We start from the raw sequence: 18623 nt of genomic DNA, 5'->3' as shown, positions 1-18623 counted from the left end.
TCACAAGTGTTGTACATTTTGTTAGATGAATCCAAAGTTTCCCTTGCTCAAGAGAGAACAAATAAGGAGACAGAACATGACACAATGTGCTGTAGAGAGAGAGATAGAGGGAAAGGAGGAGATAGAGCGAAGAAGTTTGATCCCTGATACGAAGGGATAACGATGCAGGCGCGTGTAGAGTTGTAGAACGGAACAAGATACGATGCTGGTGTGTAACCTATTACGCGGCAGAAAGACATTCAGGACAACGAACGACAGTGACGGCAGACGGCTCAGACTACACACACATGTCGTAGGGAGGGCAAAAGAAATACAAATAACATAGACGAACGAAAACCACGGTACACGATGCGGGTTCCTTGCGGGACAGATGGACGCCCGAGGGCGGTCTTCGCCCGACCCCAAACACACACACACGCAGCATATTGGGGCTGGGCGCGGATCGGTAGGCCTACCTGTCCCCCGGGGGCTGGCGCCCCGACGGTGTTGGCAATCGCGTACAGCACGTCCAGGTAAAGGTGCTCCTTCTGCTCCGACCGCTCGATGTCGTCCTCCGGCAGCCGCTCGTTGTCGTTCTCCGGCAGGACCTCGGCCCGCGTCTCGACGGCGCGCACCGCCGACATCCGCCGGTTCTCGTTCTTCCACGACAGGGCAGTGAAGCTTTCGAAGTAGGAACCATCGTTCTCCTGCACACTGTGGGCAACAATGCAAACAAAAGAGAGAGAGAGAGAGAGAGAGAGAGAGAGAGAGAGAGAGAGAGAGAGAGAGAGAGAGAGAGAGAGAAAGAGAGAGCAATAAAATATCGCAAATTCGATAAGCTGGCACCGCGATAGCGTTTTGTGTTAGCGCCGAACGAATCGTGGATTTATGAGCGAATACACAATCAACGGCAATGGGTGAACAATATGGAAAGTTTGGCCATTTCACACACACACACACACACACACATAAAACCGAAGAAAGCCACACACACACAAGGCTTTCACATCAATCGGTGCACACGTAGCTCGCGGGGTTTCTTTCTGTGGGTTTGCGTTTTGGAGATGCGGCGTTCCTCGACACGACCGAAAGTTCAAGGTTTAATGCTATTGATACGTGGTGCATTGCATGCATTTCTACATCCCCATTCGCTCCTGGTGACGTGGCAACGAATCTTGTGAGCCACCGGAAATAAATCGACAAATTATGTACAAAACCCTAGGCCTAGCCTAGGATAACGACAGAGGTGTTCCGCTATATTATTGTGTTTTGCAAATTCCTGGACAGAAGGTAAGGAAAAAGAATGGTTGCCAACAAGTGGCGTGTAGTTGTCAAAGCGAGAAGCCAATTTCTACTTTATGGTTCTGATACCGTTACAAGAGAAACATTTCCACATCTAAATTATGATACTAATTAGCATAGAAAACGGACTAAAAGTATGACCATAATACTATCTTTGATAGAACCAAAAAAAAACTCTCTCTGGTGAGAGGTGCCTTCTAATTGGTTTAGGATAATATCTGTTTGATGTGCGACAGTAGCTGACAGCTGTTGTGCCGTTCACTTTTATGCATTTTTCAAAACCCGTACCCGTGATTTTTTATTCGGCTACGAAGAAAGAAAAAACTCAGCGGAAAAAGAAAGGAAACTTCTCACTTATCATCTGTTTGTGTATAATTTTCAGCAAATGTTTCTTGGGTAAAAAGGACCTTTTTTTGGACAACCCCTAGGCAAGATCATCCGATTAAACGAAGCTGGTGCGATACAGGCTCCACTATCGCCGTACCGCTCGATTAGAGACCGGTCTGGCGCGGACCACGCGGTGGCACAGTCAAACAAAACCCGGACGGCACTGGAAAACGGCCACCAGGACGAATAAAAGAAAACCCAACGTGTCAAGATACTTGCTTTCTTCTCGCTTATGGGGGCTGTGGTGCGATATTCCAACCACGTTTCGGTCGCGGTCCATCTTCGGTCGCTCTTTGCTATTCATGAGTTCTCATTGCTTCGCTCCGCGACCGACCGTGCTCCGCGGGGGGTATGCACAGCGGTCCCTCCTAAACGGACATTAAGTGAGGATTTGCATAGAAAGCGAATTTCTTGACGGCCGCCGACATTGGCGGGGCCAATGTCTCGCCTGTGCCAGGCAGTAGCGATTTTATGTGATAACATTCGTGGCCACAGTAAGCCGATAGCGCATCGCGCGCCCCCTGCACACGAATATTTAACACAGTTTTAATCAGTGTTGTAGCCACCACCATTGTCTACGTTTATGTAACGCTTTGTGGGGCGCCAGACCCCACCCGGGTTAATGCAATTCAAACCGACAGAAACTACGACCATGATGCAACCATTTACAGGGACACACATAGAGAGGTACAGTGGAACACGGAGAAGGATATTGTACACATTGCTTTGCATACTCAAACGACGGTGCCTGCGCTGTGCTTTGCGCCCAGAGAGAGTTTTTTTACAATAAAGATTAAATCAAACTATAAGTATGTTTAAATATTTACGCAATTAATGTTGAAATGGTTGAGAAAAGTAGAAACAAGCTGCGTCAGAAAGAAAAAAATAATGAGATGACGGAGCAGCAAGCGTGAAATGGGTTACTCTCGTCACGGTCCCGACGGTCGCCCGATGGGTCACACATTTTTCCCAAATCATTATTTATTTAGGGTTTTTTGTGGGTCCCTTTTGGGGCATCCAGGCGCAGTTTCCCGTTTTTTGCGCTCTCTACCACCCGTGGACCGTGAGTATGGTAATTCGGTGGCCACCGTTGCCATTGATCATCCCAAGAAACCCGGCCCTCGCTTTTATGATGTCTTCAACTGTCGAGAAGGATGCGTGATTATTATTATGCTCATGAGTTAATCATCGTGCCCGGAAACCCAGGCAGGCATGAGTTGTTGGAATTTTCCAATGCAAAAGCCTAACGCGGGACTAATGCTTCTTTTCCGAGCACTCTCGGGGCAAAAAAGGACAGAACATTCAAGCGAGCTGCGGAATGTAGTGAATCTCGACTCACATGCAGCCAGAGTACTGCAAGCCAATTCCGGTGTGCGGAGCTTACGATAACCCTGGCGCTTACCAGGTGAACGTGTTTGAGCCTCACATTCGAATCCTTCATTCGTTCTGCGACGCCGAGAAGCAGCATTGTCTTCACCGACAAGTTTTGCTCGGAAGAACAAAAACCGACAGCTTACTCGAAACGATGGCCCGTTGACGTTCAGGCCAATGGCTTAGACGGTAGTCCCATAGTGCGGAAATTAATATCTCTTTTATTTCTTATCGATCCAAGGTAACTCCATAGTCGATGGCTACCCGTCCATCGCTGCCAACAGAACGGCAATGGATTGGCACGAAATGAATCGATTCAGTATCGGCCAGCAAGAAAACCTAGCTAGCCGCAGGTCGTGGGTCAGCTTCTATGCTTCCTTCAGAGCGATGGGCTCGGACCAAAAACAGGCTGGAGTAGAGAGAGATAGAGAAAGACAGAGATACTGTGTGGCTTAATGGGTTGGGGTTTAGAATTGTCTGACTCCGGGCGGGTTTACTATTTCTATTACGGAGCGTATTATGCTATTGTTTGGCTGGTCCGCAGATGAAATTTCCACCGGATTTAGCATCGGTCGGTAATGGTTCAGCACGGTCCGAACCATCCGAACGGAGGGACGGAACGAGAGTTTCTTTTCGGAACTCCATCAGCGGCCGCAACTATCTTGGCCCGCTGCAAACGGACTTTGCCATTTCCCGGAAACAATTACAAACTAGCGGTCGCAAAAGACTGTAATAGAAGTTTTATGGTGTTATGATGTAACTCGATGTCTCTGTCTTTCTCTTTCTCTCTCTCTCCTTCTGTGTTCCATTACGGTGCGGCGTTGGTAACCCGACGCGGCTTGAAACTGGATCGAATTCCGAGAAGGATAACGAGGAGAGTGGCACCAGTTCTCGGACCAGTTAAGTAACGAGTTTTCCACCCTATATTTTTCCACCCCACGGTGACAGTATCGAGGAGCCCAGCATCCCTGGAAGATAACATCATATTCGTTCCTCCACGGGACCAGACGATTGTCCGTTCATTGCCGCGTTCGTTTGGGCTCATCACACACCGTTTTAGGGTATTTTTATGCGCCAACTTTTAAACATACTTTCGCCCAGCCGCATGAAGTCATGAGAATGTTTACGGTCCCCGCGCCGAGCCTCGCCACATCCACACCCCACCGGACGGTGTGGATTTCCGCGGTTTATCGTGTGTAACGGTGATGACCACTTTAGACCGAGACCGAGTCCCGTCCTGCGGGAGCGCGCATCCGCTGGCAATCTGTCGGTCGGTCCCTTTAGTGTGGTTTTCGAAAACTAATTATTGAAACACACCCTCAGCGTGTGGCACCCCCGCCCGGAGGGGGGCCGGAAATCATCAACCAAGCCTGAGACCCCGAGAAGCTCCATTAGCGGAGCGGAGCACACAAAAGGCAAGCGCCCGGAAACGTCGGGCGGCGTCTGACGGGGCCGGAAAGAGCCAACACTGGCCACCGGAAATGCGGTGAGCGCCAGTACACCTTTTAGCGACGGGGCAGCGCAGCGCGCCGCACTTAGCCCGGGGGGGGGCAGTGAAGATTAAAGAAATTAGTTTAATGAATTTTTGTTGCACTGATGCTCGGCTGCCGGGCTTCCGAGCCGAAAATCCTGGCGCTTATGCTTGCGTGAGCGTGGCGTGTTTGCGTGAAACCATTGTTTCTCGCCGTCCGGGATGGCCCGTCCTGGTGTGGTTGTTGGCGCCGCAAGTTTAATGTTTTCGGTTGGCTTTGTGTTGGGCCGGCAGCATCGTCGGGGTCCAGCGTGCTGGGCCTTCCGGATGGAGTCACATGAACCAGGGCTACTGGTAATTTGATTTAAACGAGCCGCCACAAAAGCTTTTCAAAACATGGATTTCAAAGCCCATCTTTCGGGTGATGAATAGATGCGTTTGGTTATGAAACGTTTGGAACTTAGTAAAGGGGTTAAATTCTGAAAAAAGGGCTTTAGCAGGCAACTGACAGCGCGAATGAAAAAAAAATCCAATTACGCGAGAAAGAAGATACTTTAGAAGCATGAACATAAATTGGACCAGCAACGAAGGGCATATTAGGTACTTTGTTCAAATGAATTTGGTCATATTACTAGCTGCTTGGAAGAAATAGCGCATCATAAGGCTCGTGACCAGGTAACAGAACACCCTGCCAAAAAACTAAATAGTCGTCGGCTTACCGCAAACCCTCAATTAATCCAACAGCAGCAATTGGAGTGGCCATTTGCGCAATATCATTCTTAAACAGCGATTATGAAAAAACAGTTTCGACCAACAGAAAAAGATTTTTCAATTGAACAACAGAACAATAGTTTTTTATGTATGTTGTTTTATGGAAACAAATGCTCCCACTTCTAATGGTCCACCCTAATTACAAGGTAACCCTGTAGCTCCAACCGGAGGCGCTCTTTCCATTTTACATACTTTTAAAACTGGGGTTTTTGAAAGTACTTCGAATAAAGCTACATTTGGTTTTAATGTGCGTCGAACGGTAGCACACCGTCACTGTTCACGATAACTGAATAGCCATCGTAGTAATAGCCAGCCAGCGAACATTAAAAACCAATTTTCGTTTGTAACTCAATAGAGACTGCCTCAAATTGAATCGTTTATTGAAATTATCACGGCCAACAACAAAAGGCTCGCCTAATAATTGACGCCTTTTACGTTCCCTGCCTGCGTTCCTGTGGGCCTTTCGGTGCGTCAATCACGCCGGGAAACACTGAAACACCGTTTGGCCTAGAAAATGGGATGGAGGGCAACTAAACGGACAAGCGAAGCAGCGCGCCCCGCGCCAGCGTTCAGCCACTACTCTCTAGGCGGGAGTGGGGCGCTGTTCGGAAAAACGAACATGAAACAGGAAAAAACAGCCGAGAGAACGCGGAAAGGTACTACTCACCCGGACGAGGATTTGATTTCGACCTCGGGCCACGACGGGCGCCGCTTCCACACGGAAAATGATGGCTTGTCCGGCGGGTTCGGGTTGATGGGCGAGCTGCGCCCGCGGAACGAGCCCTGGCGCGGATGCGGCACGAGCGTGTCCAGCCCTCGGCCGGAAGACTGGCGCCGGATCGGTGGCGTTCCCGGGGCGGCCAGTGTCGCCGGTGTCGTTGCCTTGCCGTACGCTGTGGAAAGAAACGGAGGTGCGAAGAAAGGACGAAAGATGTCATTAAACAATTAACGAAAGCTATTAATCCGTAATCAGTTCAGTGCCCAATTCGAAAGTCGTTCCAATTCAATCGCCCGCATACGTTAAGGGGCGTAAAGAGGCGTTGGGTGGTGATGCAAGTGTTCTCGAAGGAAGTGCATGAGCTAGTGCTCCTGCGTTTTCCGATGGGGGCCCTCTGAAGGGCCCTCTGCCAACGACTCATCGGCAGGAGGGCCTCTGATTTCGGTCGCGCTGCCTGCAGTTGAAGAGTTTCTTGCCCACCACCACCACCATTACCGCAGCAGCAGCAGAGCTGGGGAGCCCCCGGGCTGAGCTCGTGACAGAACCATCCGTGTGGCTGTGGGTCCCCGGTGCCTCGGCTGTGCTATTGTAGCCTAATGAAATCATTGAATTATGTGTCTACACTAATTTGAACATCCTGCCGACCGGCAGGCCGGGCCAGTGCCGGAGCTGCCACCCGCAGAGGGTGGTGAGCCAGGAACGGATGAGGGGCTAGGCCTTCCATTAGTGTTGCCCCAGTGGCTGGGCGGGCGAATGGTATGATATGCCATTGTAAACAGTGGCACCGGAATGGTGCACGGGCGCATAGATGCATAAATGATTCTGTGCCTGTGGCTCCGAGATGCCGTGCCCGGGTCCATGGTTCCATTGTTGGGCTCCGCCTTCCACTGCCCGTGCCGTAATTTATGTTGGCAGCCAGGGAAGAAAGTGCACACGCTTTGCGCCAGTTATCTGGTGAAAGTGGGCTGGTAATTGGTTACCGGAAGTCGTTGCCAGAACTAGGATGCACTCCGATGTGCAACCGACCGTGGTCTTACGTGCTACACGGGCAATCTTCTTTCGCACGGGCCGTTCGCAAGCCGTTACTGGAACCCCGGGCATTTGCTTCCGAAAGTAAAAGGACAGAATCAAGGCCCGGGCTAATGGCGGAGGGCGCACGTCCTGTGCCGGTGGCAGTAATAAACAAAACCCGATCCGGCTCTGCCCACAGAATGCCCGGGAACTGTCGTGAACTTTTCTCTGTGGTTGACCAAGCTTAAGGTGGCAATCTTGGGCCTTCGTTCCTTTGCACCGTGGTCCGAGTGTAGCGTCAGGTGGGCAACCAGAAGCTTTCGTGAGGAGGCGAACGAAACACATGCCCCGTTTCAGTGGAGCGTGGTTGTGGTAACATAAAGCACAGCTTCCCACACACACACACGGGGCTCCGTTCTAACATTCTGGGGTCGACCAAGAATAGTTCAGGACGGCTTTTAGGTTGACGACAGTATGTTACGATTTAAATCTTAGGTAAACGTTTGCTTTGAGACGAACAAATTATAAATGGATAGATTTGATGAACAAATTAACGTTTACTAGAACTAGTTTTATTTGTAAATGTTATTCTGAAAACAATTTTGCGTCACCAGTAGACATTTAATCTACAGTTTGATGTGCAGGACCACAGCAGAACCAGATCTGTAACCAACAGAAACTTTCCCGAGTTCCCCACTTGAGAGTTTCGAGGGCTGGACATTCCGATTCCGAGTGGCTTTCATCTTTTCCGGCTCGTCTCAAGTTTTGCGAAAGTGGCTCCTGGGAGTGGACGGCTGCAAAATCAGCCCGCTCCGAAAGGGGGTTCTTGTGTTGCCGCAGCGCTCGGAATGGCTCACGAAACTATGCCCCAAAATGTCAGCTTTCGAAGCACGTTGCCTGCGTTACGACGCGTTTGATGTGTTTCATTCGCAGTGAGGGTCGACAGGAGAAATAACAAACTACACTCTCATTTGGCAAAAGAGCTTCGTAGCAAATTGGTGTTTGCTGCTTTAAGAGGACCCTCGAAAAGGATCTTGAGTGGATGCACTTCACACTAAAACGGCCTGGGCATGCTGATCCTCACTGGCTTCCGAGTTGGCGTTTGAGTTTGTGAATATTCATATCTTTTAATCCTATTGTCAAGGAAACCGCTACCGAGGTGGGTTGATATTTTATTTTGTTTGTTTGCACCAACAATTGCCGCCCGATACTAAACAATCTCCTGTGTTCCGGGAAATTGCTTTAGCTCCCTGACGGAAGCTTCGGTGCAATGGAGCTGCCCACCGTCGTCACCGGATACCCCACTGATTGTGTGGCAAGAAAGTTGACGAGATTGATGGCGGAAAAGCAAATCTCGGCAACAAAAGGATTCTGCAGCGCTACGCGTTCACTTCCACGAAGCTCGCTCCGTGCACTAAGCCCTCTCTAGCGGGACAATCTTGCAGTGCACGTCGACGTCGAATCAAGCCTGTGGAGCCTGCGAAGCTTATCAACTGATTGTGTTTGGACTCGGTGGAAAGTAGGTTGCCGATTATGAAAGAAAAGGCTTCAGCCGCTCTAAAATGTTGCACTTTTCATTCGCTCCAAACCTCGCGGCAAAACTTTTGGTCTGACTTTGGCCCAACAGAAAGAAAGGCAGATCTCCAGGCGCGAATGGGCACGAATGGGCACAGAAAACAGCGTCAGAAAGTAATAAAGCCGAAAAAGGAAGTAATTCCGTGAAGCGGCCGCTTGGATTGAAAGGGCCGTAAGATAAAAGTAGCTACCCAAATGTGCTAATAAGGGTCAAAGAAGGAAAACGAGTATCTGCCAGTGCCAAGAGTGGACCATAATGCTGAGGAAGGTTTTTCAATCGCAAAAAAAGTGGACTCGCAAGTTCTCAGTATTTCGACGGGATAATTAAATTAATTGTTTGTTTATGAAATTTCCGCGCAACTTGCTTTTGCCGGCAGGCCGGGGAAAAAAACTTGGCGTCCATCACCCTGAGCCAGGAAACCGGGTGGCACTTAAATTAAAAACTCACGAAATTGTGCCGTGTGTTGGAGACAGTACAAGGTAAGGGGCGTTTTTGTGCTGGACATGAAATTCGTTGTTATTTGATTCCCACTTTGGGTCGACGGTTCGTGATTTTGTACGAAAAATAAACCCATTACGAAGATGAAAGAACAGCAAATCATTTTGCCCAAAGCTCCTCTTCAGACATCTTGCCGTTTTAACATTGTTTCAACGATTGCACCGTAGGCAAAATAAATGTCATGCTGGTCGTGGCCGCCGGCCAAGTGTTTACGTTTACGGCGTCCTGTACATTGCCAGCGTTTCTGTAAGTTTAAACCCGAAGGTCGATTCGGTGCCAGAATTAGGTTGAGTGCTTCAATTTTTCTACATTAAGGAAAGGGGAAAAGCGAACCGACCAACCATTGTTCCGTTCGCTCAGTATCATGAATTTCGAGCCACAACGAGTCCACTCTATCTCTTGTGCCAAATGATGTCAAAGTTGTGGCCCAGCAGCCAAACGTACGACGAAAAAATCGTTTAATGTGCCAGTACCGTAAAACAAATTTGAAAAAGGAAAAATCCGTTAAAGTGTGGAGATGGCGAATGGCTCGGACGGAGAAGGCGCTCTCGAAGGATCAAAGTTCCAGGCGGGCAGGTCAGCTCGGTAGCGATAAAGCCCCAACGAACGAAGACGTATTGTCTTGCTCGAAGTCGGTTCTTTCGGTAGGTTTTTTGCCAATAATGTTTATCTCATACAGCACAGGTCTGTTGGCCCGGAACACCCGTGCGGCCATGTTTCCATGTTTTTGCCATTGTGTTTCACGGCTGTTGTCAGGTACGGCAAGGAGTGTTTCTTTCTTGCGATCCGATGATAAGTGGAACGTGCGGAGCTCGCCCGTGGTTCACAGATCGTCCAAAGGCCTCGGGAAAAGCAATGAAACTTTTCTTCGTCAGCGCTAAACTTCCTTTCTCTCTATTTCTCTCTCTTTCTCAAAGCACAGAATTTATGTGCCTTGCGAAAGCCACTTTAACACAGGGAAAATGAGTCGTGTTAACAAGTGCGGACAAGGTCGAACTGGTTGAAAAATCACGCTCCTTAAAGCCAAGTCAAGCGCATTACGAAATTGGACCTCTTTACTGCAGGAGAAACAGTACTTTGCGGATAGAGTGGTGTGCGTGTTTGTCTGTGTAAATAATAAACCCTGAATGACAATAACAGAGCAAGGTTTGAAAGGAATAACCCCATTTGTTAAATCAGGGAAAATGCCACATACTCATCAAAATTGGAGTTTCCTGAGGCATGCTCTCACTAATCTGATGCGATTTGATTTTCAACCATTTCGCTCTGGAGTGCTTCGTCAAAATAAACCGCTTATTGATTATGGTAAACCCATTTACCCACGCCGTCCCAACTCACGCTCGGGAGCGTCCTTCTAACGGCACAACGCCATATCAAGACGTCCTCATTTTTTGTCGATGTCTTTTTATTGTTTCTCTCGTGCAAGGCTAGCAAAGCGCATCCCACGATCCGTATTTTTTGGCTAAAGCCCGCCCCGGGGCGGCGAAGATTACGTCAGCATCGTGCGATTTGCATTAGTACAAATCCTACAGCCCGGCAATCAAAATGGCAATCAAAAGAGCCAGGGATCCCGTCCGCATCCTGTCGCACGCTCCAGAAAGAGTTCCCCCTTACGGAGGGGCGAGTTACACTGGCGTGTGCGCCGTCGATTGCAAGGTTTCTGGCACAAGGTTGGCATCGACGTTATCGATTCCACATTTCAAGCCGAGCCAAAGGACCACCGGTGGGGTGGTTCCTGGATCGGACGGCCACATTTGCAGCGCAGCGTGTGGGGTTCATATTTACTCAGACCGTCTTCAGACCGACTGTTGACGGACCACTTTTCCCGTTAAACGTTCGTCGATTTCCGTAACGCGTGCTGATGGGAAACATAAAATAGTACGCCGTTTGCAGGATTTATTTATGTTACGTTGGACGTGCAGGACGCGTGCAGCACCAAGTCTCGGGAAGCGCTAGTAGCGAGAGACGCATTTTGAACAAAAATGACGCGATTTGCCTAATGGACCTGTCTATCTGCGGGACGCAAAGTACGAGCAAAGTCCTGTTTTATTCCCTTTTTGCTTTGGATGCGTTTCATAAATTTGAGAACGTGTTTAAGAGCACGAATGTAGGCCAAAAAAATAAGTAACATTTGTAGCTTACAAAATAAGAGAAGTAAAATCCCGTACGAGCCCAGCTAATGGCTCCACAATCAACCAATGTGTTGTAAAATTAAGCAACGTTTACCATCCTTCGTTTGGCGAGGGTAGGTGCTTCCCTTTAATGACACCATTTGGCAGCATTTATGGCCCCGTAGACCGTTTCATTTAACGTTGCGTGACAATTAAAAAAGCACCACCACAGGGGCGTGGTATGAAACTTTGTTTAACGCTGTGCGTGTATGCAACAAAACCAACACAGCGGTCATGTTAACCGAAAGTGTTAATAACAAGTATCTACCATCTGCCGGGAAACAATAACGTTGGACACTATTTTTTGCAGCCCTTCGTGGCCAAACACTTTCGCAACAGGTACCGTACACGAACGCGTTTCGAGGGTCAACATGATCGTGCGGTGAACTGACGGTCCCTTTTCGTGCTCCCGCCTGACCACTTGTTGCCCCGGTACCGTATTTGGCGATTGACACGAAATCCTAATTACTCCCGCTTGCTGTTTATACGGCCCATGGACTGTATGTTTCCGGCCCAAAAGGCAGCGGCGTCTAATTGAAGCATGTCGGGCAATCAAACACCATTCTCACTGGAGCCGGAGCCTTTCTCCGGTTGCCAGTTTCCCGGGGTGTTTCTTTTTTTTCGGCCCCACCATCACGTTAATGTGTGGCTCGATTGGGCCTGGACCGTTAATGGCCCGGTCCCGGTGGGGTCCGGAAGGAGCGTGGTGCATAAATTATGCACCCGGCCCGGAGGTACTGCTGCCGGCGAACGCTTCCATTGCAAACCGAGCGTGCTGTTGGCGTGCACTCGGGATGAGGCAGTGATTAAAGCGTGGCCAGACCATTTTATTCGATTAAATGCCAGCCTACGTCGGCCACAGGTTGCGTTTGGTTGCGGATTGCCAACTTCAGTTCCCAGATATTTGTAGGTCCAACAAATGGCGCTTGGCCAGGTGTAGTGAAATCAAGGGCAGAACGGGGCAAAAACAAACATTAGTCAGCCAAACGGGTTGGACACAATGTGCCAGGACACCGGACACGCAGCCAACCGTTCGTGTGAGTGGCGCTCGAGTGTTGGCCTCCGGTTCCGGGCCAAAAACAATTAGCTAACGCGCGTTCTGCAAAGTGGCCGTTTTATGCTGATGGCACGACATTAATTTCGTCCGCACAAAGTCGGGCAGCAGTCGGGAATGACCGCGGGAACCTGCGTCCTGAACATTGCGGAAATATTTGATTAAAATAAATGATTCATTCAGCCCGGCAATGTGCTCTGTTTAGCTGATCCTTTCGCATTCGTCATCTTGAACCGAGAGTCAGTCGAACATCATTTTCGATGGCAAAATTAAAAATACACCTCAATTGACTGATGAGTACGGCGAACCTGTTACGGTCCGCCCCTGTACTAATGAATGAATTAAATTAAGCCTCTCAAATCCGAAGCCAGTGCTCCGAGAATTCGCATGAACGTCAGAGTGGGCTGAAGCTTACGTACGATCCGCAATGATTGGCCTCGCCGCGCTCGATTGTGTATTGCGTAGGCCGTGGTTCGGTCTAAAACTTCGAACGCCTTCGCACAGGGGATCTGTTTTCGCTTCGTACCAGCAGTGCACCGTGGCCGCGGTGGAAGCCAAACTCAATTGACTTGCACGTGGCCCTCACAATAAATAGTCAGTAACGTTTTTATTAATTAAAAAGCGAGGGGGCTTTTCGAGAATTTTTCAAACGTACCAGGTCCGCGCCGTGGCCGGGAAACTAATCAAGGGCGACGAGTGAGAGTGAGAAACTTTTGCAGCTTTCACTGAATTGGGTTAGTAGCTCGGTGGTTAGTTAGTTACGTAACTTTGTGCCCACGGCTCTGGTGGTTCAATTTCCATTTCACCTACCGTACGTTCCTACCGGCCTTCCGGGGCACTTCAAGCAGTCGGACGCCGTCGAGGCTTTAAGCCGCCGTTCGCACTGCGAAATCACACCAGGCACACCAGGAAGAATGGGGCAAAAAATGGAACGAACGCCTTTCAGCGACGCGCCACTACCTTCAGCGCGGAGATAAAGCATCGGAGGAAGAAATGGAAAGGATGCCCGGACCGCGGACGGGTTCGGGAAAGTGCCCGCGCCCACCGCCGGATGGTGGACGGAGTAACAGGAAGTTTATAAATTATGGTCCGTAGTAATAGAAATGAACGGGGTGCATTAGGCAGGAAATGGAACGGGTGCGAGTGAAAAGGGTCGAGCGAAGCATAAGGCCAGTCACGTTTACCGTGCCCGGAGGCCACACCTTCTCATTCGCACGGGCGGACCGGCACGGGAAGCCTCCGGAGCGCACCCAGGGGCAACCCGGGGTTGGCGCAACTCCAATTGCGTTTCCTTAAGTTCCTGCCATTCAGACGGAACTTGAACGTGATCGTTTAGCACTGATAATAGCATTAAGGTATTATTTCCGTCATCCGCCAGCCGGGGGTCGGTTAAGAATGTTGGCCGACACCCTCACGATCGCTTCGGCAGCCACCGGTGGGACACATTGCTGACACAAAGGCGACGTCTCTGAGTCCGTTCGAAGTGTGTTATAATTGTGCCATTAGCAGCGTACGGGGCAAGAGATAGTTGGGATCCTTCACCGGACTTCTTTTTGCAGATAGCGCTGATGTAAGCTGAAATCGCAAGCAACAGGCTGCGTTGGGTCCCAGTTCCAGCTCGATGTCCCGATACATTAAGCCTGGAACAAGCTCGACATTGCCCGACTAGTGTTTCGCTAAAACCGAAGCACACCCCCAGCGTGCCAATCGCAGCTGCTGGAGTGTAATTAAACATGACTTCCACAGCATTCCTTGAACCGGGAGCTGCCCAGAAATTGCGCCCCCAGTTCCGTCGTGCGAGATGTGCCGACAAATATTTTACCGTTCCACGGGCAAGCAATAACAAGCAGCAGCGTCCTGCTATTAACTAATGAACCGAGAGCGATATTTCGTCCGGGCACCGGAGCATTCGAAATCTCGTGCATTCGTGAGTGTGCCGGAATGCCGGAAAATTCGGAACCCCACCGAGGGAACGGGCTCTGAATTGATTTATGTTCGTTCTCTCGGACCCCAAAGGCAAGGCAGGTGTTAAGCTTTCTTTTTCCCGTGTTGCCGGGTTCGCGTGTTCGGAACGGTTCGGATTTCCCGTGCCACGCAGTGTTCCGGTAACGTAACACAACACAAAGACTCATTTAAGATAAGCTTCCCAGGAGGGAGGCAGTCGGGGACCGGCTAATCTCGGCTACCAGTGGCTGTGGGCAGTGTCGGAAAATCCGCGCAGTTTTTGCCACGCAGCTGAGAGTTTGGTCTGGTGGAAATTCTTTCGAACGAAGTTAAGTCGCTGCGCTCAGTGTGGCGCTGGGTTTTTCTTCTTCCGCTCCCAAAACCGGCTCTCTCAGCAGCAAAGCCATGTTACGATTGTGCGTCCGCTTTACGGACGGACTTCTGGGGCCATTCTGTAGCGCTAGTGGGCAGTGGGCACGGCCGCAAAGTTCCTTGCTGCATACAAATGCGGCCCGAATGGGAATGAAGATGGTTTCGATTGGGTGTAAAGCGCGTTCTGTATATTTATTTGGTGGTTTCCGCAACATCTTACACTCTCTTTCGCTCCCTCTATCTCTCTTGCTCTTGAATGGCCGGCAACTGCCTGTCTGGAAACGATAATGTCACCCCATCGGCGGTGAAACATTTCACGCAAACTTTGAGAACAGCTTAACGGAACATGCTAACGAATGAAACCGGTGCCGAGAGTAAATGGTACAGAAAGTTGAGCTATAAAGTTTATAATCCGCTTTATAAGTTTCGGTTCAAATTAGTACTCTACCTGAAGAGAATCCGTGCGTTCCGGTAGAGATTCATTTCCCGGTCGCTGGAACATTCTAATGTTCCCATCGAACCCGAAAAGAATCCTTACGAACCAAGGACTGTGTGCGGGCTGCAGAAAATCTACCGCAATTGGAGTGGCTTCGCTGGAGATATCGTAATTTGAAAGGCTTAGGAAAACTTTGTCATCGATGCATGGGAGCATAGATGTCCTTCGAAGTTCTGGCACTCGATGCGGACTCGATCGATGATTCTGCTTCATAAACCGGCCGGATGGTGACTATCGGTAGCCTTGATAATTGCTCTCCGAAAGCCCACACACTCTGCAAAAGTTTATGGAAGCAATCTAACGTCACTAGTGTTCCAATTCTTTCACTTTGATGTGTCAAACGATGTTCAAAAAAGGAGTTCAGAAGCTGTCCAAGCTGTGAAAGCACTTCCAAACCGTTTCCGGGCCACAGTTCCAAGCGGAAGGTTGCCACAACATTAGCAATGTTTGGGAAAAAGAAACGAAAGTTTTTTGGAACTTTCGCCAGGACCTTCCTTTGGGTGAGCATTCGTCGTTGAAACTACCCAAATTCGCCGAACGCCTTTACCTAAATCCCTTAACAACCCGTCAGCGAGTTCGACGGCTCGCGTCCGTCGTGTCTAGCAATATCATTAACTGTATTCGTAATTCAATTAAGGGTTACAGTCCCGGCCGACCGTGAGCTCGGTGTGCCGGGAGTTTAGTTGCTTGAGTTGGATCAACCAAACTAAACAAATAACAACAAAAACGAGAGATGCGCGGCCGAAAAAGCTACAACATCCTACGGCCAACAATCCCCGACAGAGCAATCGATCCGCCGCCCTCTCCGGTTCCGGTTATGAAGTTGTGTGGCAAAGTTGGACAGAAATTCAATTTAAATTCCATGGAGACTTCCGTGGAAAGGCGTGGCCTCAGTCTGACGTGGGCCAGAAAGTTGACCAAACGGAAACGGGGCACCTTTGGGCGGTATTAAAAATCGGCCTCCATCCGACAGTGGCACTTGGCGAGTTGTGGACGAGTTGTGGAAATTCCCGTGTGAAATATCCCGTCCCGGCCTGAGCCTGATGATTAATAATTCTTCTTGTAGGGATGTGTCAAGTTGCCCTTCGGAAAAACCGATTAACGGAAGGCCTTACGACGAGGGAAGTCTTGGCTTTTGGGAGCAGGGGTACGATTTGTGATGGCCTAGACGGCCGGACAGTTGGGATCAACGATTCGTACGGGTCACAGAGCGTGCAAGAATGTCTTGGGACGGCTCTCGGAGACTTTTTGTGGGGCCAGGACATGCCAGGGGGCTTGATTTAGTTCCAGCTCAAATATTCAAACCGTCCCCAGGACGGCCGTTCCTTTTTCCCGGAGCCACGTCAGGTGGGCGACAGTCAACGAGTTGTGCACACCGGGGACAGCCCATTTCCACCGGCTTCATAATGCTGCAACATAATCCATCTTCGTTGCTCCATCTGCTGGAGACCCCCCCGGCCGGTCGGGGGGGTCGAGAGACCGGGAGACTGTTTGCTTAATCTTTTATCTTCAGCTCATTTACAATCTGCTGCCCCGAAGGCAATATAAAGGGCACGGCAGAGGCTTCGGGAGCGAACGAAGGTAAAACCGTAACTGTGTAGAGTGGAGCTAAAAGGCAGACCGCAGATTGAAGCACGATAGAGGATGCTTCTCCGTGAGATTGCTTTTTTCGCTGCGCCTTAAGCCTAATGGAGGCGCTCCGGTTGCGTCGATGGGTATTGTGAACCATAAAAGCGGAAGCGTTCGTCGGCTTTGCGATAGCGTTGGGTACCGGAAGTTGGGAACTGTTCGCAGTTTTAGCTCGCTACCGTGGCGAGATGGAGTTGGGCAATTAGAAGGCCTCTTGGTGATTGGGCTCATTCACTGAATAAACGCCTTAAGATATGCAGCGAAAGATGTCCTACGGAAGCGAATGCTATGGTGACCTTTCGTTTTAAATAAAATATAATAATGTATGAAGAAGCTATTCAATTGCATTATTGCTTATTATTAATTCCATTAGTTCACAGGCAGCCCATCTAGCCCTAGACAAAGCCAATAGCAAACACTAGTTAACATTTAGAAAACTCCAGGTCTTTTTCTAAACGAATTAATTCACACTGTTAATAGCGAAACCAAAAAGGATGAGTCGATCAAAACTGCCAATATGTAGTATAATGTGAACACAAACAATGCCTGCGATCTGTCTGCCTTCTATGTGGAAGAATTCAGATTCTATGAAGTAAGCACCAAGTATAATTGGGGCCGAATCAACCTGCTCTGTGGATAATGGAAGGTAGAAGACCGCCAGGCGTTTGTAATTGGCGGAAAAGAAGTGAGAGAAACAGAGAGTTGACCCAAGTGACGAACGGAGAATTCTCTAGGAATCCTTCAAAAATAAATTAGATATTCTCCGTCTGCACGTGACTAATGCAGCCGTGAATGTACTGTTGGCACATGTAGCACGAAAAAGTGAAGCGAAGTGAGTGAAGTGGCATCTGGGCCGCTGATTCGGAGTGGGTTTGTGGCCTTGGCCCCGAACTCGAACTCGAATGGCCCTACGCGTGGAATATAAATTGTGGCATATGTCAAAGTTTCGTGCAGCATTCGGCACTTATAACTTTGCACGCCGCCAACGACATCCGGTCCGAGTTGTTGCCGGCTCGTTTTGATCCACTAGTAGCTGGCCCGAGCGTGCGGCAAGGCCCAGATAAGTAATGTGGAGAGACACATAAAAAGGACATGGGAATGGGGATGGGATGCCCAGCGCAACTCGCGCACTGCACTCACGAGGACACACAACAGATTGCATTTGATGGCCGCAGCGCGTTGGCGGCTGAAAAGGCCACATATCGCTAAGGATACTTCAGCCCCGCCCGGAAGTGGCTCGTTTGACCGGTGGAGGCGCGTTGTCCAGACTTACCGTGCCCTGCTGCTGCTCCAGCTCCGGCTGTTGATGCTGCCATGCCGCCGATACCCGTGCCCGGTCCTGCCGGGCCCGGACTTGCACAGCCGACCGCCGAATTGACTGTTCCGTGGGCGGAGCCCATCCCGGGGCCACCGCTACCGCTGCTGCTGCCGGGGCCTCCCGGGCTCAGCCCGGGGCTGTGGCCCATGCTGCCCGCCATGCCGTACGGGGTGGTGACCGAGGACGACGAGGACGAGTGGCCCCCCGAAAGCCCGGACGAGCCGTCGGCCGATTCCTGGCGCGACAGCGAGAACCGCCGCGGGTTCAGCCCCAGTCCGGCCACGCCGCTCGTCACGTACTGCTGTAGCGAGCTGAAGAAGCTCATCGTTGTGTGCGCTGCTGGGGGTTGGGGCCGGGTTTTTCCTGATCCGCTATTGTTCCGCCAGCCGTTGCGGGGAGTCCAGTGTCAGTAGATTGCTGCCAGCAGCCTTCGAGTAGCCCTCGAGACTCACTCGGCTGGCTAGCGGCTGGTCGTACGTCTTCGTATTTGCGAAAGAGCAGCTACCGCCGTCTTCCGGGAGAGCGCCAAGAGGATAAGCGCTGTAGTTTTGCGGA

At 50.2% G+C, this 18623-nt stretch overlaps 1 protein-coding gene across 1 annotated transcript in view; it reads right to left on the bottom strand.

The window, feature by feature from the left end:
- The window catches only part of LOC128267718 (BAI1-associated protein 3), a 38722-nt gene extending 20329 nt beyond the window's left edge, over positions 1-18393 (bottom strand). Inside the window, exons 1-3 of the mRNA XM_053004609.1 lie at positions 18024-18393; positions 5949-6174; positions 456-693 (exon numbers count right to left, since the gene is read on the bottom strand). Of these exons, the coding sequence (XP_052860569.1) occupies positions 456-693; positions 5949-6174; positions 18024-18393 (834 nt within the window). The remainder of the gene's footprint in view (positions 1-455; positions 694-5948; positions 6175-18023) is intronic.
- Positions 18394-18623: the final 230 nt, after the last annotated feature.

This window comes from Anopheles cruzii, chromosome 2 (assembly GCF_943734635.1).
Source record: "Anopheles cruzii chromosome 2, idAnoCruzAS_RS32_06, whole genome shotgun sequence".
Taxonomy (NCBI): Eukaryota; Metazoa; Arthropoda; class Insecta; order Diptera; family Culicidae; genus Anopheles; species Anopheles cruzii.
This window is presented reverse-complemented; position numbering and strand designations above follow the sequence as displayed.